This window comes from Heteronotia binoei, chromosome 1 (genome assembly GCF_032191835.1).
Source record: "Heteronotia binoei isolate CCM8104 ecotype False Entrance Well chromosome 1, APGP_CSIRO_Hbin_v1, whole genome shotgun sequence".
In the NCBI taxonomy this organism is placed as follows: Eukaryota; Metazoa; Chordata; class Lepidosauria; order Squamata; family Gekkonidae; genus Heteronotia; species Heteronotia binoei.
In genome coordinates, this window is record NC_083223.1 from 193,221,525 (window position 1) to 193,249,134 (window position 27,610).

Below are 27,610 nucleotides of genomic sequence, written 5' to 3' on the forward strand. Positions count from 1 at the left end.
AATTTGAATAGAAAGAGTGAAGGCTATTTGCAGGTGGAAAGGGGGCTTGAGTATAGAGAATATAGAGTATAGAGAGCCTGTTTATCTGTTTTGCTGAACTGCCCTTCCCTCCATTGTGATGGAACATTCCTTTTCTGTTGAAGAGATTTAACTGCTTTCTGTCAAGAGTTTGCTTCCATAAGTGTTTGCTTAAATGATGTTCAATGTTATTTAAGCAAGTGTGTTTGCCACATGATATTAGTTTACATTGAATTCAACCACAGACTGTGCTGTAAGCGAAGAGGTAGAATACTGCCACATAAGGAGGATTTTCTGGCATATTTATAAAAACCTCACCTCCCAAACAGTAAGGGCAGGGGGAACGTACTGCGCACGTGCAGCTTTGACTGGCAGTGGTAGTTGGAGGTGGCAAAATGGTGGCAGCATTGTTTTAGGGCAGGGAGATGGACTGAGGAAGGGCAGTAGTAATCAGTAAGACTTCAGGAAAATCTCTCAGCAGACATCTGTCTTTGTCAGAGGCTGACTGATGGGGTTCTGGCCTGACAGGGTTGGCAGTAGGTGGGTCACAGCGAGGCTACCCAATGACAGGGGGAAGTCGTGACAGATAGAGTGCAAGGCCACTCTTGTGGTAGCCACAACTTCCAATAAAAATTGAGGATTGAGCCACCCGTAAGGCTTTTATTATAACTATGATGTATATTTTTAATAGTTGTTCTAAGGTTTTGATTGTTCAGTACCTTGGGAACTCTGTGGGTGGAAAGGTGAAACAAAAATGTTTTAGATAAATTCAAACATCCATCCCTGGATGTAACTTGGTACCAATACTCCCTCTAAGCTGTGGAGTCTTGTAAGCAAAAATTCTACTTTGTGAGCTCCTGGCATTAAAGTTGTGAGCGAGTGATTTGGCTACTGCATACATGAGTTTGCTCTTGGGCCATCCTTCCTGAGTTAAGGCCAAAATGTGTGAGCTGGAGGCTAAAAAACTATAAACTAGCTCACACTAACTCAGCTTAGAGAGAATACTGCTTGGTACTGTCATGCAACTGTACTGTGCAGGGCTTTTGTTGAACAGGAACACAAAGGAATGCAGTTCCGACTGGCTTAGCATCAGGGGGTGTGGCCTAATATGCAATCAAGAATCATTTTCTCATCTCTTTATTGGAAATGAAAACTCTTGATACAAGGTGGTACTTTAAAACAAGAAGCCTAAACTGAAATTTGAAATAGCACCATACCACATCAGGGAATGTATACATACTTGTGTCTGTTTTTATATGTTCCACAAAAGGAAAGGTACTGCTATTAATACTTGATAACTTTACAAAATGCTTTTATGGTATGATATGTTCATCATATACTTTGTATTTTATATCTGACCATCCAGATAAACCTTTATGTAACATGAAGGTTGTGACCCTTGGGAAACTGTCAAAGAATAAAGATGAAATCAAGTCTGCTATTGAAGAGCTTGGAGGCAAGGTGACGGCTTCTGTGAATAAAGCTAACTTGTGCATCAGCTCACAAAGTGAGTGATCCAGTTAACTGGTATTATTAGGAAATGGAGGAGTGCCTATTAACAGAGGTTATAGATTTAAGAGGAGCCTGTGTGTTTAATACTTTGATGCCTCATTTTTTTCACTGTGTCAGCAAGTCCATGGTGGTTTTCAGCAGCTGAATTTTATTCATAGGAATTCTTGTATTTGCCATTATTTGCATGCTAAAAAACCTACAACTGTTTATTTTTAATACTTTAAGTACTATTTAAAAACATTGTTGCTTCTTTGACATCAAGGTCTCACCCATGCTTCATGTTTACATTTAAATGAAGTACTGTAAATTCTCAAAACATTTAATTTGTAATGGATCCTCAATATAGTAAAATGTCAGAGTATTTGTCACAAAAGTCACCCAGTCCAGCCAAGGCCAAGTAGCCCTTGGATTCAAGAAAGCAGGTAAACAAATTACAAGCAGTTGGGCTACACCTGTGTGCACCTCAACTTCAGCAGCTACCACCAGTCCTCTGTTCTTCCCTCCAGTCGGGAGCTAAAGGACCAACTTGTCAAGTACTGCATAGGCTTCATTAATGATGAGCTCTATGTTTGTTTTTGGAGCCCCGTGATGCAGAGTGGGAAGCTGCAATGCTGCAGTCCAAGCTCTGCTCATGACCTCAGTTCGATCTTTGTGAAGGCTGGGTTCAGGTAGCCGGCTCATGGTTGACTCAGCCTTCCATTCTTCTGAGGTCGGTAGAATGAGTACCCAGCTTGCTGGGGGTAAAGTGTAGATGACTGGGGAAGGCAATGGCAAACCACCTCTTTAAAAGTCTGCCGTGAAAAGTAGTGATGTGACGTCACCCCAGAGTTGGAGATAAGATATTTCAGCAGGCCATGACGTCATGTAGGCACCCTCCAGGCTGAAGAACAGGGTTTAGTTTTGCTTCCTTTATTACTAAGAGTCCAGAGTGTTGCTAGGTCTTTCTACCAATCAGGGCTTTAAGCAGTTTCCTATGGTCAAACGTGTAAGTCAGTGATTGACCATAATGGTCTCTGCACATGTGGGAGGGTAGAAGAGTCATCTGCAGCAACAACTTCACTCTCCCCCAAGTGGCTAATTTAATGGAATGCACAGGGCAGATAAGAGGAAAGAAAAGACAAGCACAGCTAGTGTTACCACTCCTGTACAAGGTTACTGTGCACTCTTCCCAGCAGCACAAACTGAGTCTCCAGAGAAAACTAAGCGGGCAGCAAAAAAAATGGCCTGACCAAACTTTTGGAACAGAATCCATTTTGAGTGAACCAAATGTCTTAACAGTATCTGAATGTAAGCCTCTGGGAGTGACTGTGTGCATGTCCTGGAGCTTATTTTAGCATGTTCAGTGTGAGTGCTGCTGAAGATTATCTTCCCCTGCTAACTGACTCTCACCCATACAGTTTTGACATAATTGCTCTGTGACTTTATTTCGACGTCCTCCTCTGTGATTGCTGGGAGTGTTGAGACTTGCTGTGTGATGGTTCTGTACATCCATATCCTACATTGAGCAAGGCACATTTGCCACCAGGTTTTGGCATTCACTTGAACGCGTGAGGTTTTCTCATATTGATTCAGACTGGTTAGTGATGGCCTTGCATGCTTATTTAGGAGATTTTAATGCTGCCTTCTCAGGATGGCTGATAGCAGCTCCCAAATGGAGAACTAAGGGTTAGAATAGAGAAGTCACAGGGAGATCTGTGATTAGGTTCTCCTAGCATTTCTAAAATACTGGTGGATGCTATGTGGAGATCCAATTCAGATCAGGGTAATAAAAGGAAGGACAGTTTAAACTCTTCTCTCGCATTATCTCAGTCAAAACTCTCTCTCATACAACACAAACTCTGCTGGTATCCCTGAAGGGAGTTATAATCACATATGTATGACCACATTGGGGAGGGGGGGGGTTGTGTGGTTTCTGTCATCATTTTAAAAATTCTGTGAGGAACTTCTTGCAGTGCTTCCAATGAGTTTAATCATAGCCATGTTACTCAAGTTCTTAGGCAGGCCCTGGCTTGAGCCTGGAATTTCTTACATGCAGAACATATGCTTATTACTGTGCTGTGGGCTCTTTCCCTAGCAAAAATACCACAAGTCATGCATTGTCTTTCCACTTTTCCTGTTCTTAATCTTCCAGAGGAAGTTGAGAAAATGAGCAAGAAGATGGAAGAAGTGAAGGAGGCACAAGTGTGTGTGGTATCAGAGGAGTTCCTCCAGGACATAAAGTCTTCCAGCAAGAGTTTTGAGGAGCTTCTATCACTGCATGCTCTTTCCCCTTGGGGCACAGAAGTAAAACAAGATCACAAAGAAGCAAACATAGGAGGAAAATCCAGTGGGCATTCAAACACAAAAAGCACTGGGAAAATCAAGGAAGAGCAAGGTGAAGAGAACATGCAAAGGGCATCTTTGTCACATGACTTGATATTTCCCATAACAGTTAAAGACATTTGGTACACAGGAAGGTTCCAAAGTGGATTGTTAAGTTTATTGCATTGAAAGTACACTTGGAAACAAAGATGAAGAGCCTCAAAACAGTCAGAGGTCCAGCCTGTTAAACCCCTTGGCATAGAGCTGAAATTAGCCTCTTATTTATGTCATCTGCTGGCAGTTCCCAGCTGTTAGTTTACAGTTTGGTGTAGTAGTTAACAGCAGTGAACTCTAATCTGGAGAACCAGGTTTGATTTTTCACTCTTCCACATGAAGCCAGACAAGTGACCTTGGGCCAGTCACAGTTCTTTCAAAACCCTCTCAGCCCCTAAAAACAAGCCTAGCTCACCACTAGCATAATGCTTAGAGAGCTAGAACCTGTAGCTGCCAGACAATCTTAGGATCTCCTGGCTATTCTACACGCATTCCCATACTGCAACTATTAACTATTATTATTAGTTTCCGGTGGTGGGTTGAGACCCACAGCTGATTTGTACCTTGACATGGTGTGTCACATGATACTACAACCTCCGCCCCCACCAAAAGCCCCCCCCCTCTTTTAGTTAGTTGAGAGGAAAATGAAAAGGGAAATCGGTGGGCAGGGAGAAATACAGTGTCCTCATTGCAATTTAGACTGTGTGTGAAAAGCTTTACTTTTCTAAAATTTCTGATAATTGCAATACGCATGCTCTTTGGGGGTGGGCATTGCACTTTCCCAGCTACAAATGGTATGAGTGCCAATCAAAGGCAACGGGCAGATAACAAAAACACTGCTTAGAGGAAAGATGTCTGAATCCTTTCCCCTCCCTCTTAAGAATAACAGGTGTGTTTGCTGAGTTATAAAGAGCCTTTGGTATTTATGGTGAAATGTGGCAGAGGACAGTATTCTTTGATGAGCCTTATCCTTCATCTTCTGTGATCTAAAACTGTAACCCTCTTACCTTCCTGAAGATGCAAGAATAAAGGGGGAGGATTAAATTCTCTAAACTGGATTGCCTGAATAGAAATCAAAGGTAAGATGGTAGATGTTCCCTTAGCATTAACAGAAGAATCTGTAAGGACCAAGGCTTAAAGAATACAAAAAACCTTTTTAATGTGAAGATTTAAACAGTTCAGACTTCATATTTCAGGAATATGTAATGCTTTTTACATAGTTTCATTAGGATGACTGAAAATGATGCTCTTTGCACGGAGTGGTATCCATTTAAAAACTCTTCTTCAGTTGGAATGTAACGGGATATAGTTGGTTCCTTGCAAAGTTTTGCTCCTGAGGCAAAGCTCCCTTGCTGAGATTGAACTCAGACAAGATGACTAATTCCTCAAACCTTCTATAGATGTGAAACATTTATTCTTTTTGCAGGTAGCGCTTGCTCTCTGGCTAGTTTCTTTGTTTAAAAAATGAATGTTAACAAAACCTGCACTTTTTGTATAGGAACAAGCAAGTCTGAAAAGAAAATGAAGCTGACAGTGAAAGGAGGTGCTGCTGTGGATCCCGACTCAGGTAACTTCAGAAAACCCTTGTGCCTGTTACCCCTTTGCTGACATTCTGTCATAAATGCCTGATTGGTTCATTTTCTACTAATCTGAAGGTTCACCACCATCGTTGGACTGCCTGGCATATTCTACAATAAACAAAGCAGCTGTGTGAAATAAATTGACAATATAATGAAAACCTTCATAGTCCATTTATAATGTATCAAAATATCCAGTGTTTATCAGTGTTCATACAAAGATCCAATAATATATCAGATTGCACAATATCACGGTGCTGGATAAATAAGATCAGAAGCTTCCTGATGCTGATCGGAGGGTAGACTTTCAACACTTAAAGTGACAGTCACTGTTCCCTTCTGTCCCATACAATGAAGTTCTCCAACTCCAATTGGTCACAGAAAAAAAAAAGATTCATCTTCCTCAATGTGTTTGCTAGCTAATGCACACACACAACACATAATGCTAAACTGAGTAATTCCTTGAACCATGTCTTGGAATTGCACCCCCCCCCCCCAACCTGTACTGCTGCTTGTTTGCTGCTTTTCCGCTTCTGGTACACAAATAAACTGGATGATGGTTGTTGAGCTGTGAAGGACCCAGTTTCAGATGAGGCTCATGATTCTGTAACAAACTTCCAGTCCGGTAGCACCTTTGAGACTAGCCAGAGTTTCAGGATATAAGCTTTCAGGAGTCCAAGTTTGTGTTGGGAGCGCTGACTCTCAAAAGCTTGTACCCTGAAACTCTTGAGGGTCTCTGAGGTGCTACTGGACTTCAGTCTGGTTTACTTCAAACCAACACTACTACTTTCTGAACCGAACAACTTCCAATAGCTATCTCTGGGATGGTTTGTAGTTCTTGTAATACAGATGTTTAAAGTGTTGGTTAGGTTTTGAACAACTGTTTTCTACTGCTTTATCTCATTGTGAGACATGGCTGAATGGGTTTTCTATGAAAATATCCAGAATTTTTTTCAATGCCTGGCAGTTTTCCAAGTGGTGGTCACAGGCATTGCTGAAATACAATTGGTAGATGCCTTCCTAAATAGATCTGGGAAAGTGGGAGGAAATGTCTTAAAATGTTCTGTGTTAAAAGTTAAAAATAGTAAGATTGAAATATGTTTTCTAACCTTAATTCACAGGCTTAGAAGATTCTGCTCACGTCTTTGAAAAAGGCGGCAAGATCTTCAGTGCTACGCTTGGCCTGGTAGATATTGTCAAAGGAACCAACTCCTATTACAAACTTCAGTTGTTGGAAGATGACAGGGAAATCAGGTTGGCTTTGTCTCTTTTTCAGTTACATGCTTCTATCTCCCTTGATGTAGCAATGTTTGAGTTTGATTGTATGCATTCTCTTTTTAGCAATGGTTTCATAAGATCTGATCAGAAATGCTGAACTCAAAAGTCAATTATGTCTTTTGCTCCTAAATATCTAGAACCTGAAGCAGTTCTCTCTGAGGCAGTGCCAAGCAAGCTGTAACCTAGTTTGCAAACTTAATTTGAAAACCCTCCCTTTGTTCTCTGAGGACTAAACTTAGATATAGATTTTCCCAGCACTTTTGCAAAGGAATTAGTGGCTAATTGGGTTAATTATGATTATTTATTTGATTTACATCCTGCCCTTCCTGCTCAGGGCCTTCCCTTTCTTGTAGACTTCTGCTGATCAAAATCAACCAGTCTCTGCCTAGTCCATGGCAGCTTTTAGTTCTGCAAAGGAAAACTTCAGCTGTGTTGGAATGTAAATGTTAGCATGATATGAGTCTGCTGTAGCAATATCATGAAAATCCCGCCTTCTAGGGTGAGAAAACCTTTGAGCAGTGACTGCCATGAGAATTTGACTACTGCCAGTTTTCCCAATCCCCTGAAAGACTGAATTGGGACTTTCTTCAAAAAACAAACAAACCCTTCCATGCTTTTGGGTCCCTATGAATATATGTTTTAGATATGTCTTCTATAGAGTTACATTTCAGGAAGCTTGGTTTTTTGTTTTGTTTTGTTTGAGTGTGGCCAAGTAGAAGGGATGCCAGATGGAAGCTTTCAGTGCTGTTGTGTGTTCTAATGAAGTGGTAGGAATGGGTGCACTATGAGAGCATGTGGTGCCATTCAGAAATATTGCCTAGTTTAATCCCCTTTTCCTGTTTCTCCTAATTTCTCGGTTTCTAGATACTGGGTATTCCGTTCCTGGGGCCGTGTTGGCACAGTAATTGGAAGCAACAAGCTAGAGCAGATGCCATCTAAAGAGGAAGCCATTGAACACTTTCTGAATCTGTATGAAGACAAGACTGGCAACTCCTGGCATTCTACAGATTTCACCAAATATCCAAAAAAATTCTACCCTCTGGAAATAGACTATGGACAGGTATCTAGTTAATGACCTACAAGTGTAGGTGGAATCATATCTGTCACAGAAGAAAGCAACTTGCACCATACATTGAACATGAGTTAGCAGTGTGATGTGGTAGCTAAAAAGGCAATTGCAATTTTGGGCTGTATAGTATCCAGATCACATGAAGTTGTGGTATTGCTTTCCTCTGCTTTAGTTACACCTGTGTTCAGTTTGGGGCACCACAATTTAAGAAGGATGTAGACAAACAGGAATGTGTCCAGAGAAGGGTGACAAAGATGGTGAGGGGTCTGGAGACCAAGGCCTACAAGGAAAGGTTGAAGGAGCTGGGTATGTTCCTCTGGAGAGGAAATGACTGAGAGGTGATATGATCACCATCAAGTACTTGAAGCGCTGTCATATAGAAGATGGTGTGGAGTTGTTTTTTGTTGCCTCAGAAAGGCGGAACAGAATCAATGGGTCAAAATTAAATCAAGAGTTTTCAGCTAAACATTAGGAAGAATTTCCTGACAGAGTGGTTCCTCAGTGAAACAGGCTTCCTCGGGAGGTGATGAGCTCTCCTTCTTTGGAGGTTTTTAAACAGAGGCTGGATGGCCATCTGACAGCAATGCTGATTCTGTGAAGTTAGGCAGATCATGAGAAGGAGGGCAGGAAGGGTTAGTTCTCAGTGCTTAGTTCTCATCGCCCCTTCTTACACATCCAGGGAAATGCTGATTACCACTTTGGGACTGACCTGCAATTTTTCTTCAGGTCAGTGTTGCTAGACATCCAGGATGGTTTGGGGTTTTTCTGCCATTTTCTGAGCATGGTACAAGGATCACTGGGGAGGGAAGGTATTTGTGAGTTTCCTGCATTGTGCAGAGGGTTGGGCTAGATGACCCTGGAGGTCTCTTCCAACTCTGTGGTTCTATTATCTTGTGAATCAAAGTACAGATATGTATAAGGATCACCTGCAAAATTTCACTATGCTACAATGCCTTTTCTGCCAGGACCACCTGATTGCCAAGTCAGTGTTGTGTCTGCCTTGGCAGTGTAACAGAGGGATTACATGATAGTAATGAATCAGTCTAACGTGAGGGCTTTTGATGGTGAACATCAGTGTATCTATCAGTAGATACACTTTCCTCCTAAACCTTGCCAGAGCATCCTCGTGAGCATTTGATTAAATGTTTTACTAACCCATCTGTTTGGGGCTGGTATACTGTTCCTAAGCATTGTGATCTCCAGGTGTGAGGAAATTAATGGAACACTGTTCACATCTTCCAAAACATTTCCCCCCATTTATTTATATCCTGCTTTTTCTCCATGATTGGGATTCAAACTGGCTATTTATTCACTTCAGCTGGTGGGTTAGAGTTCTCAGTTAACTGGGTAAAGTCTAAGAACTGAATGCATACCACATATCCAGCTTGGCTGGCTTAACTGAACGACTCTGCCTATGGGTGTAATTAATGTTCTTTTTTCCTAGGATGAAGAAGCAGTAAAGAAACTGACAGTTAGTGCAGGAACCAAATCAAAGCTTCCGAAGCCAGTCCAGGACCTCATTAAGATGATCTTTGATGTGGAAAGCATGAAGAAAGCCATGGTGGAATTTGAGGTAACTAATAAGCCTTGTTAATAATTCCTTTAATGCCTTCCTGTTTTGGAAAGAAGAAACACCTCACTTTTCATGGGCCATGGCGTTCGTACAGTTCAACAGACTGTGCCTCCTGTCATAGACTATTCACTACTCTTTCCTGGTGGCAGATGGGCATGGCCTGTGTGTAAATTTACCTGGCACTAAACTGCTGCTGCTAATCCTATTCTAGAGACAGCTAAAGTGGTCTCTGTGGCAGTATATGAACCAGTTAACACAAGGACATGCCATTTTATTACCGTATCCTCTTGGCCAGTTTACTTCAGGTTTGAAAATCTGAGTATTGTCTAGCTGTGTAAGCAAACAAGATTAAAAACATGTTTATACTTATCTTTATAAATCTTCTTTTCTAACAAACTCAGATAAGTCCTCTGAGAGTTCCATAGCACCTTACATTGTGATCATTTAAATAAGCTTTTATACAAAGTTGTTTTACGTCAGAGATTTCATGTATTTGTTGAGGAAGATAGTTCTACAGAAAAATGAAAGTTCTCCTCTAATTACTTCTATTTGTCTTATTGTCAGATTGATCTCCAAAAGATGCCTTTGGGGAAACTAAGCAAGAGGCAGATCCAGAGTGCATACTCCATCCTTAATGATGTGCAGCAAGTAAGCATGAAAAGCCATTATGAATTCAGCTGGGAGTCAGCTGGTTTTTGCTACTTCTACAAATTACACTTCTTTTAATGAAGGCAATGTGAAGACTCCTGGCTACAGCAAAATGATTGCTTTGTTCTGTTCCAGTTCATCTCATTTAAAGAGATTATTAATGCTTCATGAAAAAGACCCGGTTTGACTACATAGCACCTTATTTGTAGGGTTGGCAGCTGGCTGCAGAGTAGCCCTAGTTTGGTCCTTTGGTATTAAATCTTTCAAGTGGTGTGGTAGGAAAGGCTCATGAAATTAATAGATGGCTTTTATACTTGGTGCTGTTACTCTGAAATCGTCATACTGTCAGCTCACTTTGGAGGCTGGCAGTGGTCTTCACTGCATACCAGGAATGGAGACTGGAGATTACCTTGTAAGTATTAAATTTGTTCTAACAAGCAAGCGGGAGCAGCAGACACAGGGCCCACTTCCTTATAATGTGCACTATCCTAAGAAGTTTTTCTTGCTGCGCCAAAACATGCTGTGAGCATGAAATTCTAAGATCTATTTCCAGCAAAAAAAACCCCAATAGATTGCTTTGTTAAAAACTGTCTAGGATCTGATCCTCTAAACATATGTGATCTGAAGAGAACCTTCTAAACATATAACCTCTTAATATAAACTCTTCCAGGTTCAATTCGTTTAAAAATAAGAGGGAAAGTTTTCTTGTTACCAAGGTTCTTGACTGTCCTGAGGATATTGGGTTGGTTGAAGAATAACCTCACTTCAGAGGAAAAATAACCTCATTTCCTTCTCTCCGATAAAGTCACTTTTCCATTGGAAGAAATTCTTTGTTGAAGGAAGTGCATATATGACATTATATTTTAGCATAATAGCATGAGAGTATTTCATGAAAAAGTATATACATATATTCATAACGTAATGTATCGTGACTAATTAATAATCCAGGGAGCCCCATGGTGCAGAGTAGTAAGCTGCAGTACTGCAGTCCAAGCTCTGCTCATGACCTGAGTTCAATCCTGGTGGAAGCTGGGTTCAGGTAGCTGGCTCAAAGATGACTCAGCCTTCTATCCTTCTAAGGTCGGTAAAAAGCTTGCTGTGTATAAAGTGTAGATGACTGGAGAAGGCAATGGCAAACCACCCTGTAACAAAGTCTGCCAAGAAAACGTTGTGATGTGATGTCACCCCATGTGTTGGTAATGACTTGGTACTTGCACAGGGGATTACCTTTACCTTCTTATTTAAAAATCCAATATACCCTCCTATTAAAGCCTTTATATATATTCTATAATAGTCTCTTATTTTCTTAACATTGCTATCCTATCAATTGTTATCCTATCAATTTTATCTACTATACTAACTATAGAATATGATATTTCCTTTGCTAAGTTCAAAGTACAAATTTATTATTTCAGTCAATGACCAGCTCACTCAATCAATTTACATAAAACATTTGAATACAAGACGTGAAATAAACAGAATATTATATAGATAACCTAACTAGGGCAATTATGAAGTTTTAATTCTAGCATTTGTTAAATCACAACTAGTATCGATAAGATTGTATATTAATTCTATCAATGTTATTGTATACTAAGCTACGCATTTAATTACAGTCAGTACAGAAGTAAGCTGTAATCAGTTATATTTCAGTATTTCACCACAAAAGTTTGACTACAAAGATAAGTTATAATAATCGTAAAAAAATGTTCCAGTTGTTTTTGAATTCATCTTTTGGTTTTTGGTTAATTGACAAATTATTTTGCCATACCTGCATATTCTTGCATTTTATCAATCCAGTTCTCCAGGGTTGTGCAACACATAGTTTTCCACTTAGCTGCAATGCCGCGGTTAACATATGTCTGAGCAGTTCATGCATTGTTTTATCCACACTCATTGGTAGAATTCCTAGTAGCATGGTAACATAACAATTTTGATTAAGATTTTTTTATTTTATTTTTTTATGTATTTCTGTCCAGTTTTTTTTTTTTTTTGCAGGACCACCACATATGGTAAAAGGTACTATCTATCTGATGACACTTCCCACATAGTCCTTTGTAGTTCTTCGGTGGTTTGAGGATTGGGGCGGTCCTGCACAGATGGGATATGGCTCCTCCTCTTCCGTCGATCCATCCGGGGAGGGGCCTGCCCCTGAGGGACTTCCCTAGTCTTTCTGACCCTGCAAAGAAGCAAGAAGGTCTCGCAGGTGCTCCTTGTGAGCGCAATGATCCTCAGACTGGGGCGGGGGGAAGAAGGCAGGTGGAAGCAAAGCCTGTTTGTGGGCTCTTCTGTCTCTCTCGCCTGAAGAGCAGCAAGGCAGCAGTGGCGACAGGAGAGCACTGATGACGCACGTGGCCGGCAAGGGTGCAGAGAGAGAGAGAACCGGCAGCATATGTGGTTGCCAGCAGCACCGGCTGCAAGGAGAGCGCACGCGTTCAGAACAGCCGCAGCCTAAAGTAGGAGCATTCTTGGCGAGGCGGACTGATTCGCGTAGCACCCTGCGACGCCTGGGCAGATTCAAAGCTGTGGGTGGCAGTGGCTTTGATGAGAATCAGTGGCATGGGAACATTTTGTACCAATTTTCTCTAGGTTTTGTTTGTTTTCTGATATTGAAAAGAAGAAAACTGAACCAAGAAGAGAGAAACATTGGCAATATATGCTCAGAAGAGAGAGCTTTTATGGGCTATATTAACAGCACACTCCTGAGTTATACCTACTAAGCCTATTGACTCTGTTTAGGAGTGCACTGTCAACTTATGTTTTTCATTCATGCAGTTATCTATTCTGTTGTGTGTTAAGTGAAGTACTTCAATCTTGTGTTTGTCTTTCTGTTTAGGCAGTTTCTAACGGTGGAACAGATTCACAGATACTGGATCTCTCCAATCGCTTTTACACACTGATTCCTCATGACTTCGGGATGAAGAAGCCTCCTCTTTTAAGCAACCTAGAATACATTACGGTATTAACTAGGATCTGACTAGTTGCAGGACATAATTTGGGCACAGTATGTGTTTTCTGCACTTCACTGTAAATTGTATTCCTTTTCGCACCCAAAGAGTGCTTGTGAATGGTTCCTCATCCTCCTGGAGAGGAGTGACAAGTGGAGTGCCTCAAGGATCTGTCTTGGGACCTGTTTTGTTCAGTGTCTTTATAAATGATTTGGATGAAGGAATAGTGGGAATACTTATAAAATTTGCCGATGATACTAAATTTGGGAGGGGTTGCAAATATAGGAGAAGACAGAAACAGTATACAGGATGACCTTGACAGACTGGAAAACTGGGCTAAAACTAATCAAATGAATTTTAACAGGGATAAATGTAAAGTCCTGTATTTAGGTAGGAAAAATTCAATGCATGGATATAGGATGGAGGAGACTTGTCTTAGCAGTAATATGTGCGAAAAGGATCTAGTGGTCTTAGTGGATCATACGCTGAACATGAGTCAACAGTGTGATGCGGTGGCTAAAAAGGCAAATGCAGTTTTGGGCTGTACCAACAGAAGTATAGTGTCCCGATCTCGTGAAGTGATGGTATCGCTTTACTCTGCTCTGGTAAGACTTCATCTGGAGTATTGTGTTCAGTTTTGGGCACCACATTTTAAGAAGGATATAGACAAGCTGAAATGGGTCCAGAGGAGGGCGGCGACAATGGTGAGGGGTCTGGAGACCAAGTCCTATGAGGAAAGGTTGAAGGAGCTGGGCATGTTTAGCCTGGAGAGCAGGCGACTAAGATATGATCACCATCTTCAAGTACTTGAAGGGCTGTCATAGAGGAGGGTGTGGAATTGTTTTCTGTGGTCCCAGAAGGTAGGACCAGAACCAGTGGATTGAAATTAAATCAAAATAGTTTCCGGCTCAACATTAGAAGAACTTCCTGACTGTTAGAGCTGTTCCTCAGTGGAACAGGCTTCCTCAGGAGGTGGTGGGTTCTCCTTCCTTGGAGATTTTTAAACAGAGGCTAGATGACCTTCAGACAGCAATGAAAAGCCTGTGAATTTAGGGGGAGGTGTTTGTGAGACTTGTCTTGTTCAGGGTGAAAGAGAACACAAAAGTAGGCTTGAAACTCAATTTCAAAAAAACTAAGGTCTTGGCATCTGGCCCCATCGCACCTTGGCAAATAGAAGGGGAAGACATGGAAGTAGTGACATACTTCACATTTCTGGGATCCAAGATCACTGCAGATGGTGACTGTAGCCATGAAATTAAAAGACGCTTGCTCCTTGGGAGGGCAGCTATGGCGAACCTGGACAGTATAATAAAAAGTAGAGACATCACCCTGCCAACAAAAGTCCGTATAGTCAAAGCGGTGGTATTCCCAGTAGTAATGTATGGCTGTGAGAGCTGGACCATAAGGAAGTCTGAGCGCAGAAGAATAGATGCTTTTGAGATGTGCTGGAGAAGACTCTTGAGAGTTCCTTGGACTGCAAGAAGATCAAATCAGTCAGTCTTAAGGAAAATCAATTCAAACTGTTCCCTGGAAGGTCAGATGCTGAAGCTCAAATACTTTAGCCACCAAATGAGAAGGGAGCACTCCTTGGAGAAGATCCTGATGCTAAGAAAGACAGAAGGCAAAAGAAGAAGGGGACGGCAAAAGATGAAGATGGCTGGACAGTGTTACTGATGTAATAAACACGAATTTGAGCAGACTTCGGAGGAGGATGGAAGACAGGAGGGCCTGGCATAACTTTGTCCATGGGGTCGCAAAGAGTTGGACTCGACTGTGAGACTGAACAACAGCATTTGTGAGTTTCCTGCATTGTGCAGGGGGTTGGACTAGATGACCCTGGAGATCCCTTCCAACTCTGATTCTATGATTCCTAGAAAATGTGCTGGAGATAAGATTAAAAACACCTACTTTGATCTGCTGCACGCAAGCAAGCTAATGTGGGTAGCTGCTTTAGTCTGTCTGTAGTAGTAGAAAAGAGTGAGAGTTTAGTAGCACCTTAAAGACTTACAAAATTTGTGGGAGGGTTTGAGCTTTCATCAGTCATGTCTCATTTCTTCAGATACACTCAGCATAGGGTTTCCTCAGCCAGCAAGGGATAGGGGACGCAGTATGAGATTCAGGTTTAAATCCTCACATGCCATGAGGCTTATTGGGTGGCCTGGGCTGGCTGCCATCTCTTAGCTTCGTCCTTCCTTGCAGTGTGGTTGTGAGGTTAAAGTGGGTGTCTGGGGAGGACAGATCATATACATAGACCTTTGGGAAACAATGAAATGTAAGACTTGTGCTTCTATTGACGAGAGGACGTGCTAATTTTGTAATTTACATCCAGTAAGATATAAGTAGTTATAGGTGTCATGGTTTACTGGGTCACATGTTTAGGCCACAGAACATGTTCAGCACACAAACACATTGTCTTCTTTATCCTAGTCCAAAGTGGAGATGCTGGACAATCTGCTTGACATTGAAGTTGCCTACAGCCTACTCAGAAGTGGAGGTCAGGATGGGGATAAAGATCCAATAGATGTGAACTATGAAAAACTTAAAACAGATATCAAGGTAAAATAGGACTGTCCACATTACGAATAGAGCCTGACTGATCTTTTCCAACTTGCACTGATGGATGTGATTGATAATGCTAAAAGCAAATTGTGCAACATGCCTGGAGAGATTAGACAAATATTGTATTTACTCAAAAGGAAAATTGGGGCTTTTGTTAAAGCATTCAAGAAAGGTGGAGTGGTTAGCTTGCATTCACATACAAGCATGCACAGTAATTTTTAAAGCCTCTATATAACATCTTTTTAGGGGGCTTGTCTCCCTTTCTGAGTCAATATGGTAACTGTGAGCAGCTCAGTGGGATGAAACTCCCCCACCCTTATTAGATTTATTTTGTCTCATTGATTTTCAAATAATACTTTTTGTCCTCTTCCCCCATAGGTAGTAGACAAAAATTCAGAAGAAGCCAAGATCATAAAGCAGTATGTTAAAAATACTCATGCCAGTACTCACAATGCCTATGACTTGAAAGTCATGGAGGTAGGTTCTAATTAAGGACAGAAAATCTTTAGATTTGAAACACAGAATTGGTTGGTTTACTTGCCGCCTTGTTTGCTTGGTGCTGAGCACTTTGCTAATCTTTTGCATTAGCCTGTGATTTGTGTGGAAAGTTGTGCTGTGATAAAAAGAGATACAAAGTTTTATGTGACGGTCTGGATTAAGTCTTACACTGCCCTTTTACCTGACACCATAGCAGGGGATACCAGTAGTCTGAATCCTAACAGTGATTAGAATAGACTTAATTTGTTCTTACTCAGCCCCTTCTCTCAAGTTCAGATTCTCTCCCCTCAGCAGCCTGTCCAGGATCTTCCTGCTTTAGGTTGGAGAAGCCTTCACCTCAGCCCTGCAGCCCAAGCTGTCACACTGACGCTGTTCCCAAACAATAAGTGAGCAGGGCAGAGTGTTGTGCCACAATTTATTGCCAAAGCAGCTGTCCAAGAGCTATCTGGTGCTGCTTACCCTATGGAGGTGGAGCACTGTGGCTGAGGCAACAAGGATACAGCAGCCTGATGAAGTATTCCCAGGTTCTTGCAAAAGGTCCAGGGCCAGAGAGGGGCAACAGTGAAAGAAAATGAAATGGAACAAAAGAGCCTATCTGGGAAATGAAATGGAACAAAAGAGTATATATTCTCCTTGGTGCTTGCAGCCCTGTTTCTGCTTCTCATTCATTTATAGTCAAATTTTACAGAGTATCATTCTCACTGGAATTTGAAGACTTCAGAACTGTCATAAATTTTAAATTTGTTTAGTACAATTAGTAATTGCAAATTTGATTGTACATTTTTGTATTTTTTTCCCCCTAAAATTGGATTTTCGTGGTTGCTTTCTGACCAAATGTCTGAATGTCTAAATGTAAAACTTTCATAGAAAACTTGTTTAGTAGTATAGGATCCGTGTTGTATGCTAATGCATGTTCATTAGAATTGTCACTTCTTTCTTTAGGACACCTTTTTTTTAAGTAGTTTTGCTATGATCTATTTTTAAGTGTTGTCCCCTTCTCACAGATTTTCAAGATTGAACGTGAAGGAGAAAGTCAGCGTTATAAACCATTCAAAGAGCTACACAACCGGCAGCTGCTTTGGCATGGTTCTCGCACTACCAATTTTGCTGGTATCTTATCACAGGGTCTCCGAATAGCTCCACCTGAGGCCCCTGTGGTATGTAAACTGCTGTGAGCTAACTGGCTTCATGTAGACATCTTGAGTTTTTCAATTTCCTGTTACATTGGAATTCCTGGTCTTCAGTAGCCCTATACCACTTCTATCCCGCCCTGAGCCACTTGTTGGGAAGGGCGGGATAGAAGTCATAAAATAAATAAATAAATAAATAAATATACATTCAACATAATTGTATGTAGGCAATCTGCCTAGATAGGTGAATGGGACCATGCTTGCTACTCTTGCCAGATGTCTACAGCCTAACTTTGGCATTGAGGCTACAAACATGTGCTCTGACCACACCATTGGGAATGCTGCTTTTCAAGAGTTCCTGGTAAAGGGAAGAGCACATACATGCAATCAGTTTGTCAGCAGCAAACAAATCTGAACATGTGAAGGTGAGATTAGCAGGTGTGATGCTGCTTCCCTCTTTACATGCTTTGCGTGTGTGCAGATATGGTTTCTATTGCTAGCAAAGAAAATATAGGAATAATACCCTTCAGATGGCTTTCCCTCAAGATAATAATATTGGTCAAAGTTTCCTTTTCTTATATTTTCAGAACTTTGCCAAGATTCCTAAATCCTCATTTCTGAGATTGGTCCATCCCTGCAAGAGCCTGATTTCTACTCAGATGGCCTTGAATTACAGAGGTGCAAGCAACCCAAGGGCCATCTTGTCCAAACCCCAGCTGCAAGGCAGTACCATCTGTTCACCATCCTCTCTCAGATCAGCCTTGTAGTTTAGACCCACAGTGCCCCAGGGTACTGGAGAAAGCTCCAGGTTACTGGATAAAGCAAGCTCAGTCAATTACTGAGAGTTACTGTGCAGCGTGATATGGAAGACAATTTCTTCCTGGCCTCCAGGATGGCAGTTGGTCATGCCTTAGGAAAATAAGAAAGATTGTTCCACAGAGTAGCAAGGCATGTTTCTGGGCTCAGCTTTTTGCTGCCCCTACCCATCCTGTTTTGTGTTTATTTTGAGGGGTAGGCTTGGTGGGACAAGAAGCTGCAGTCTTAGCCACTTCTCCCACTAGACTGACTTGATAAAGCAGCATTGGAAATGCATTTTTGTAGTGTCACTTGCTGTTAAGCTGCAACTGTTGTTCTCTTCCTAGACTGGCTACATGTTTGGTAAAGGCATCTATTTTGCGGATATGGTGTCCAAGAGTGCCAACTATTGTCACACCTCTCAAAATGACCCAGTAGGCTTAATCTTGCTGGGAGAAGTTGCCCTTGGAAATATGTAAGTAATTTGTACTTAGAAATTTTTAAAGCTTACAGGGGGCAGTCATGGTTCCACTTTGGAAGCCTGGTTTTCTTTGAGAAAGCATTGAATTATTTTAAAAGTAATATTTTACTATACATCTCTGCGGAGGATTGTTTGAGAAGTATAAATTTGTAATTTTTTTGTACAAAATGCAAGTGGTAAAGCATGGCAAGAAAATGTAAGTCATAATAAACTGTTGCATTTTAAAACAGCAAAGTCTGTAGCTCTGAACCAGTATCATCTACAGAGGAGGCTTTTTGCTTGAACTTTTGAATCAGTACCTTACTCTATATAATCATCTCTCTGCTTGATAGGTGTGAAATGAAGAATGCTTCCCATATCACTAAAGTACCAAAAGGAAAACACAGTGTGAAAGGTAAACCTCATTTGAATATGTGTGATGAAACATTGTCATCGTAATTTGTTTGCAAATTCATGAAGCACAGATGGCGGGAGAAATGTTCGTTAATACATTCTCTTTATTATAGAAATTATTTTAGCCTTAATATCTTATGCTAAAAATCCCAAGGAGAATGTTAGCCTTCTGCTTCAGTTGTCCGGAGTAAAGGACTTCAGTTGGAAACAGAAAATGGTTCTAATATATCAAAGCCAACGTAAGGTACTGTGTAGACTGGGGACTAGGATATGGAGATGCTTGTTAAAATTTACCTACTTAGCCATGCAGCTTGCCGAGTAACCTTGATCCAACTTACCTCTTCATAATCTGTGAATGTGGACCAATAAAGGAAAAAGTAAACACAAATGAATCCTGGATAATTGTATAACTATTAAATACTCAGCATTAAATCTCTTTGAAGGAATGCCCTCCCACCCCCGCCTCTGGGAAATTTGTGTTCTATAAATTTGAGTAGTATTTAAAGTAGCCACCTTGAGCAAATTACAAACAGGTGCAGTATACATATATAAATTTATTTATTTCATTTATACCCTGTCTTTCTTACCAATGGGGAGCTAAAGCTTCAAGAGGGGATTGGATAAAAATATGGAGCAGAGGTCCATCGGTGGCTATTAGCCACTCTGTGTGTGTGCATATATTTTTGTCACTGTGTGATGCAGAGTGTTGGACTGGATGGGCCATTGGCCTGATCCAACATGGCTTCTCTTATGTTCTTAAAGCAACTTATCCTCTCCTCCATTTTATCCTCAGAACAACTCTGTGATTAAGGTTGGGCTGAGTGTTTGTGACTAGCCCAAGGTCATCCAGTAGACTTCCATGACAGTGTGGGGATTTAGTTTTACCAGAATTGACTATTTTGACAAGTTCAAAAGACTTTCAGTGCAGAAGTGTACTTGCCAACATGAATGTTTTTTGCTTTGCTTTCCTTCTTAATATAGGCTTGGGCAAAACTGCACCAGATCCCTCAGCCACTATCTCTCTTGAGGGTGTAGATGTTCCTTTAGGCAAAGGAATACCATCAGGAATTAGTGACACCTGTCTTCTATATAATGAGTATCCTTTGAAGCATATTTTTCTAAGGGACTGTATATAGACTTATTCCATGATCACCATTGCAGAGCTGCCCGCCTGCTTGAAGGAAATGGCTTCCATCCAGCTGAAAGCCATTAGTAAGGGATTGTGGCCTCTCAAGCCAGTGTTAAGGGGGGTATTGTTGCGTGGAAAGCTTGGCATGAATGACATTGGTTTCCACCGCTGTCAGGAAGGTTATCAGATACAGGCCGCATAGGCAAAACAGCTATTTCAAGTGGGGTCTGCTGTAGATTCTGCTCTGGGTTGGTCAGATGACAGCTGTAACCAGCCCGAGATACTTTTTGCAGTTGAAGCTGACTGACTGGTATAACTTCCTGTAAGAAATAGAGGTGTTTGGTACCTTGCATATCAACTTCTGCAGTATTCTCTGTGTGAAACTTTCCTCAGGGACAGTTTGGAAGCTACACCTGGTCTTGACAGACACTGCATGTAAAGTACAGGTAACACCAGTGCATCTGCAACTATGATAGCTGTTAGTTTGCTTTTAGGCCCCTTACAGGGTGCTGACAAAAATCCATGTGGCATGGAGGCTGCAGTGAGATGGGGGAGTGTGACAAAACTGCCTCTACCTTCCTCTAGCACCAGCAAACTTTTTGCTGTACTGCAGTACTTCTGCCAAGTTTTCTGATGATAAAAGAAGGTGGGATATCTTTGTGATATTCTCCCTCTTCACTGCAGCTCCTGTGCCCAGTGACTTTTTGCCTGCAGGTCATGTGATCTAAAGGAATGCTTTGCAGGGGGCTGGTGAGGGGAAGGTCCACCATCACAAGCACTTTCTGCTAGCAGTCATAGGATCTGACCCCATGCTAATGTTCTCCACAAAATTTCTTTAAACCTTTCCTTAATTCATTGTTTCCCACAGATATATTGTCTATGATATTGCTCAGGTAAACTTGAAATACCTGCTGAAGTTGAAATTCAACTATAAGACATCTCTCTGGTAAACAAGGATTGGAAGAGCCTGTTAAAGAGTTAATCATAGGAACTTCTGAATTGCCTAAGCATCAGTTCCCACTGCTGAGATAACAGAAATAGGCTGCAGGGCTTTGACTAAACTTCAGCAATCACCTTAGCAAGGCTTTTGTTTTAATTCTGAAAAACTTAGAATGGTTTACAAACATTTAGGTTTTCAAAAAATTTCTTCCTTAGTTTCTATTATGAATAAATGTTAAAACATGTTTATTTTGAAGTAAAAATAAAAGCTAATTTCATACTAAATCTTTATTTGTATCCTCACATTCATGGATTTCAGTGTGATCCTGTGGTTAGCACACAGGGCCCCAATGCTAGTTTAATAAAACTCTGATCCTTTGTGAAACCAGTGATCAGAGAATGGCGTAGTACTAAGGGAAGCTAATGTAGAAACACTGACAGGATTTCTTACGGTTGCTGACAACTACATCCCCACCCACCAGTCACAACTTCGTGCGCCAGCATCCCCATCTGACCTAAATCCAGGAGGCGACAATCCTTACCTGGCAGCAGCTGAACATGATATCACTCAGCATAGTGCACAAGCCCACCCCACTACCCTCACCCAGAGACCAGAGTACCTTAAGAATCTAAGGGCTTTCCAAGAGATTAGTTCATGTCTCGCAAAAAATGGCATATAAACCGGGGGTATCAAATGTCCAGCCTGCGGGCCAAACCAGGCCACCCAGGGATTTCATCAGGCCCAGGGGGCTCTTTTCTTCTCCTTCCCCCTTCAATCCTCACCCTCTGAAGTTCCGAGGCTGCTGAAGTTCCCAGCTCCTCCTTCCTTGTCTTTGCAAAGGCTAAAGCAGGAAGCAAAGCTGCAAATAAAATGTGGAGCGAATTTTCCATGAAGGTCTCTGGGCAGAGTACTAAATAGAAAATCCACTCCGTGTTTTCTTTGCAACTTTGTCTCTGCTGCAGTGTGATTCAATGGAGTAGAGCTTCCCAGTGTTCCTATGGCTAGCTGAGGCTTCCTGGAGTTGCACATAAAGGGTTGATGCTTTGAGCCAGCTTTGCCTCTACTCAGTGGACATGAGAACTGGTGCCTGGTGAGTACTCTAACTTGAGATTCCACAGCCAAAGGGGGATATTACACTAGAGAGCCATTGCCAATCTGAGTAGACTGGGCAGGGGGGGAGAACATCTTACAATGCCCTGCCCTGCCATTTCATGTTTCCCCAGGCTGAGAGCATTTTATATTTTTAGTTTCTGCTGTGACCCTTGTGCTTTTTCTCAATGTTTTATTTTAAAAATTGCATTGCCAAATCCCACTATTCCCCCACCTTTCCATTTTAATCAAAATATTGCAAGGATTTTAAGCATGTTTGTATTCTAAGTTAAAAAATAATATCTTTAACTGTGTTTGTCTGTGTCCTTCATAAAGTTTATATCTCTGCTCTCTGACATTACATTTTATGACATGCATGGTTCAGCCCTACAAAGTCCCATTTATGTCAGATCCGGCCCTCCTAACAAATGAGTTTAACAACCCTGATACAAACTACATAGGAAACATTTGATATGCGCTCTGTATGAGCAGATCCAGAATTTTTGAGGGGGTCATATCCATATGTACAAAGAGCAGGAGTTACACCAGCAAGCTCCATCAGGCAACATAAGTAATTCAGTGCAAAAGGCTCATGCAAAAGATGTCTGTCCCCCAAGGTGGGTGTCAGTGTAGCTTGTACATGAAACAGCATTTCCTTTCATGATGCACCTATTTGGTACATTTTTATTTCACCCATCCTCCCAAGGATCCAGAGTGGCATGCATAGTTCTGCTTTATCTTCAAAGCAATTATAGGGTTAGGCAGTGTGTATCTTCTTCGTGATCTCTGTGCTTCACACTCATGGGATAGAGTGCCTGTGCCGATCCCCGAATTGGTATCTGAAAAGCCCAGGATTTTTCCGTGCTCGGCGCCAATGGGCATGCGCAGGCGTCCCAATAAGCATGCTCACCGGCGCCAGCGCAGGGACCCGCCAGTTCCTTTCTGATCGCTGCACGGAGAGGTTTGCCTTTCGTGTCCCCGGTCGGTGAGATACTGGTTTTTTGCCTTTATCGTTGTAAATAGCCCGTTTGTTGTTTTCCTTAGCATAGATAGTTACCGTATTTTTCGGACCATAAGACTCACTCCCCCCCCCCCAAAAAAAAGTGGGGGGGAAGTGTGTGCGTCTTATGGAGCGAAGGTACCTTCCTCCGGGGGGTGGCGATCCGCTGCCTCCGGCTCTAATCCCGGCGCTTCCCTCGCCCCTGCCTGGCTCCAGCTACTTCCAGCAAGTGCTGGGATCGCTCCACGCTGCCCCCACCGCAAACCCAGTGCTTCGCGAGCGCCGGCTGCAGAGGGGACAGTGTGCTTCCTACGTGCCTGTCTGCCTGGCTCCAGCTCTGACGCTTACAGCAAGCGCCAGGATCGCTCCCTCCGCCCTCTGATCCCGGCGCTTGCTTTAAGCATCAGAGCTGGAGCCAGGCAGACAGGCACGGAGGAAGCACCCGCCCCCTCCGCAAACCCAGCGCTTTGCGAGCACCGGCTGTGGAGGGGGCGGCGTGCTTTCTCCACAAAAAAAGGAAAAACACAGGAAAAACACAGCAGGATCAAAATCCAGTCCTCTTAGACAGTAGAGATATGTTCTAGCTTTGTAGTCCCAGGTGCATATAGGATACATGAGATGCATGTAGTTACCTGGAAGTTTTATACTTCACCTAGTTTTAAAGGTCCCCATTTGTCCAGCTAAACCCAGAGTTCAGTTGTAAAGCAGAGGTTCTGTAAACAAGAAGTCCCAGGATGGGTCCTTGTCTTTGTTCAAAGAGAAATGGTGGCCAAAAGTGGCATAAACACCTAGGTAATCAGTGACTGGCATTTGGACAACTAACCTCACATAAATCCATTCATGCCCCAGGATACCTTTCATTTTGCTCTAAGTCAGGGTGTCAAATGTGGCCTGTGGATCAGAACTGGCTCCTGTGACCTACTGACTTTCCTGCTTCATCCTCCCAGGCTGCTGTGGCATTGCCAAGTCTCTATTCTTCCTAGCGGCTGAAATCTAATTTTTGGGAAGGAAAAGAGAAAGTGTGAGTGTGCACCAAATAAAAGCTACCTCAATCACTCTCTCCTGCTTTGTCTTCTGGGGCTGCTGCTGTCTCTCCAAGCTTCTCTTCCCTTCATTGGCTGAGATCTCTTCCTCCTTTGGGGGGGAGGTAAGAGAGATCATGTGCAAGAAGGGCACCTTTAAGACCAGGTTTTATCTCAGGTATAAGCTTTGTGTGCATGCACACTTTTTCAGAGAGAGGAAAGGAGAGGGAGATTCTTCTGACAAGCATAATTTACATTAAGATTGCCTGATTCTGTGGTTTACTTTGAGTCCTGATCACACACATGCATGTTAAAAAGGGAAAGGGGGGGGGGAGGAAAAAGATTCATCTGGGATAATGGGAGTTAAAGAGAAATTACTTTGGCTTATTTTGAAAAGGGTTTTTTAGTAGATTTTTATGAGCCTACTAGGGATTTTATGTTCTTTCAAAAAGACCCAGATTAGGAATTACAATACTGGAAATAGATGGCTAAGAATTTAAAAATACATTTATGGATCCATATAATCCAGTTCAACACATGGTCTCCCTATCTCCCCTTCGACCTCACTGGCTGCCTTTCATATTAACACCTCCCCTTTTTAAACTTTCAGTATCACTAGCACTGAGTAGATTTTGTCCAGTCTGTCCACACATCATTTCACTTGGAAAGATATCCCTTTCTAGTTCTGTAAGAAACCTAACAGCACGATTTGCAATCTTTATTAGTGGAAGGGAGCAAGAGTCCAGAAGCACCTTAATGACTAACAATTTGTGGCAGGGCATGAGTTTTCATGAGTCTCTGCTCACTTCTTCAGATACAGCTAGAATGTGAGTCCATCATTCCTTATATCTTGGAGAGCAAAGTGATTTCAGATGCCAAATAACAATGGAAGGCATTAGTAATGAGAAGAGAAACCTAGGTCTCAATTCAGTCCAGGAGAGTACTTTGTCTTAAACTTCATTAACGGTTGCAATTCAGCAGTCTCTCTATTCTCCCTTTGAAATTCCTATTCCTCTCTGACGTCAGCAATGAAATGTCCTGGAAGGTTAAAACATTCCCACTGATTTTTGAATGTTGTAGTTTCTAATAGCAATAAGAAAGAGTCCAGTAGCACCTTAAAGACTAACAGAATTTGTGGTAGGGTATGAGCTCTCAAGAGTCACTGCTCAGATCTTCAGACATCTCCTGGACTGAATCCTGGAGAAAATGGAAACCCATGTTTCCTGTCTCATTACCAATGCTGATTTCTCCATGTCTACTCCTCCTCTGCATATCACACCTAATTCAATCAAGTCTGCTATTGCTATTCAGCATCTGAAATCATTCTTACAAATTTTATATCTCTAGCACCTCATGTTATATGGCACACGTGGCCTGGCCTGACATAGTGACATTTATGTGAAATGTAAATCAATAAACCATGGTCCAATTACTAAAAAATCATAAATACTTCTATTACAAACTTCAATAATACAATTCAATGAAAGATAAGTTCAATCAGTACACAATGTTTACAGTTTCAAACGATGTGATACAATAATCCAGTAAAGTGGAATCTTGTACAGGATGTCTCAAGCCCACCTCCAACATAGCTCACTAGCTTATTAGCTTGTTTCAAGTACCTTCCTTGTGGAGGGGCAAAAACCAGTCCACAGTTGCCAAGTTTCAAACCACTTCAATGCTTTCATCAAACACACCAAGCACAGATCATTTTCTATGGAGAGCTTTTCACAGAATCCATAATATCTGAATCTTTAAAGAAGACCAAAGACTTTGCACAAGCACTTTATTGGATTATTGTATCACAGTGTTTGAAATTATAAACATTGTATATGGATTGAACTTACCTTTCATTGAATTATACTATTGAAGTTTGTAATATAAATATTTATGAATTCTTAGTAATTTGACCACAGTTTATTGATTTATATTTCACTGATATTTCCATGGTTCTCTCTGCTGTATATAGTGACATTTATGTCAGATCCAGCCCTCATGAGTTCAACTCCTCTGCTCTAAGCCCTTCATCTTATCCAGCTGCATACCCCATGTTCATTAGGGTAACAGTGTCTTATTGTAACCACAAGAGCAGTAATGTGGGGCCTGTGCAGAGTCAGGAGACCTTAGTTCTCTTCTTTGCATTAGTACTACAAACACAAGACTGTGGGCAACATGCAGGTCCCAGGCTAGTGTAGGAGACACCCTTTCCTATGCAACATGCCCTATGAGGAAAGACTAATCGCAGGGTCAGCCTAGAGCAGGGGTGGCCAAACTTGCTTAACCTAGGAGTCACATGGAATAAATGTCAGGTGTTTGAGAGTAACAAAACATGAGTGTTAGATGTTTGAGGGAAGGAAGCAGGGGGAGGTGGAAATCAACTTTAAATGCATTCTCCAAGCTGCCACCTGGCTTGGCTTGGAGAAGTGATTTAGAGAGAAATGCCTTCTCCAAGTCAGCCGATGAGATGGTGGGGGCTTCGAGAGCCACACAATATATGTGAAAGACCCATGTGTCTCCCCCAAACCACAGTTTGGCCACCCCTGACCTAGAGCATCCCTGATATTTGTCCAGCTACTGCGTAAAACAGGTGTTAAACATGTGGCCTGGGGGCCGAATCAGGCCTCTGGAGGGCTTCTATCAGGCCCCCGAGCAACTGGCTGTTGTCTGCTTCCTTCTCCCTCCCTCTTGCTTCCTTCTGCATCACATCTTGCTTGGCCAGGCTTGCTCAATTGCACAGGAGCTACAGAACAAAGCCTCTATTTTCTCCATTGGCTGACGCTCTTCCCTTGGGAAGGAACGGGGGGGGAGGGATAGCTTGCTTTACCACAGTCTCTCAATTGCACAGCAGAGCTACTGAGCCAGGCTTCTCTTCCTTCTATTGGCTGAGGCTTCTCCCCCTCTTGGTCCCCTGGGGAAGGAAGGAAAGAACCAGAGCTTCCTTTGCCCAGTTCCCTGGATCACAAGGAGATACAAAGAAAGCACCTTTAAGAGGAATGAATGCTAATGTTTTAAGTGTTTTAAAATCTTTAATTGTGTTTGCCTGTTTCCTTTATAAAGTTTATACCTCTGCTACCTGGCACTACATTTTATGAGACATATGGCCTGGTCTGACAAGGTCTTATTTATGTTGGATCTAGCCCTCATAACAAATGAATTTGATGCCCTGGTAAAGACTGCCAGGGAGGGGAAGCTCACCACTTTGGACTTTGAAACTGTGCAGAACTCAGTCTTGTCAGGTAGCATCTGGAGTTACAAGAACCAATGCTCATAAATGTGCTTAAATTAGATATTTAGCTTCGTTATTTTATTGTACAGTCCTGCAGATTCTTTTAATAAACATTATTAATTATACTTTGTGATATTCTTGTGTTTTGGGACTTCAGTATAAATCCAGTATTTTAGGCCTAATTGGCTACGGCTACTAAAATAACTGTTATTTGGAACTCAACTTGTCCTGCCTTGTGGAGCTGACTTCTTGATCTTAGCTTTGGGAGGGCTAAAGACTCCCTTGGTCTCTGAGTGGCAGGTTAGGTAAGGGGATTGGTGATAGCACATTACTCTTGGGTTGTGGGGATTCACACCTCAGCGTTTTGTGG

At 41.9% G+C, this 27,610-nt stretch overlaps 1 protein-coding gene across 1 annotated transcript in view; it reads left to right on the forward strand.

The window, feature by feature from the left end:
- PARP1 (poly(ADP-ribose) polymerase 1) overlaps positions 1-21,187 on the forward strand; it is a 56,480-nt gene extending 35,293 nt beyond the window's left edge. Inside the window, exons 9-23 of the mRNA XM_060245533.1 lie at positions 1,385-1,525; positions 3,662-3,904; positions 5,384-5,452; positions 6,584-6,716; positions 7,605-7,800; positions 9,254-9,382; positions 9,947-10,030; positions 12,867-12,989; positions 15,406-15,534; positions 15,916-16,014; positions 17,040-17,192; positions 18,308-18,435; positions 18,774-18,835; positions 19,816-19,930; positions 20,832-21,187. Coding sequence (XP_060101516.1) covers positions 1,385-1,525; positions 3,662-3,904; positions 5,384-5,452; positions 6,584-6,716; positions 7,605-7,800; positions 9,254-9,382; positions 9,947-10,030; positions 12,867-12,989; positions 15,406-15,534; positions 15,916-16,014; positions 17,040-17,192; positions 18,308-18,435; positions 18,774-18,835; positions 19,816-19,930; positions 20,832-20,913 — 1,886 coding nt within the window. The 3' untranslated portion in view covers positions 20,914-21,187. The remainder of the gene's footprint in view (positions 1-1,384; positions 1,526-3,661; positions 3,905-5,383; positions 5,453-6,583; positions 6,717-7,604; positions 7,801-9,253; positions 9,383-9,946; positions 10,031-12,866; positions 12,990-15,405; positions 15,535-15,915; positions 16,015-17,039; positions 17,193-18,307; positions 18,436-18,773; positions 18,836-19,815; positions 19,931-20,831) is intronic.
- Positions 21,188-27,610: the final 6,423 nt, after the last annotated feature.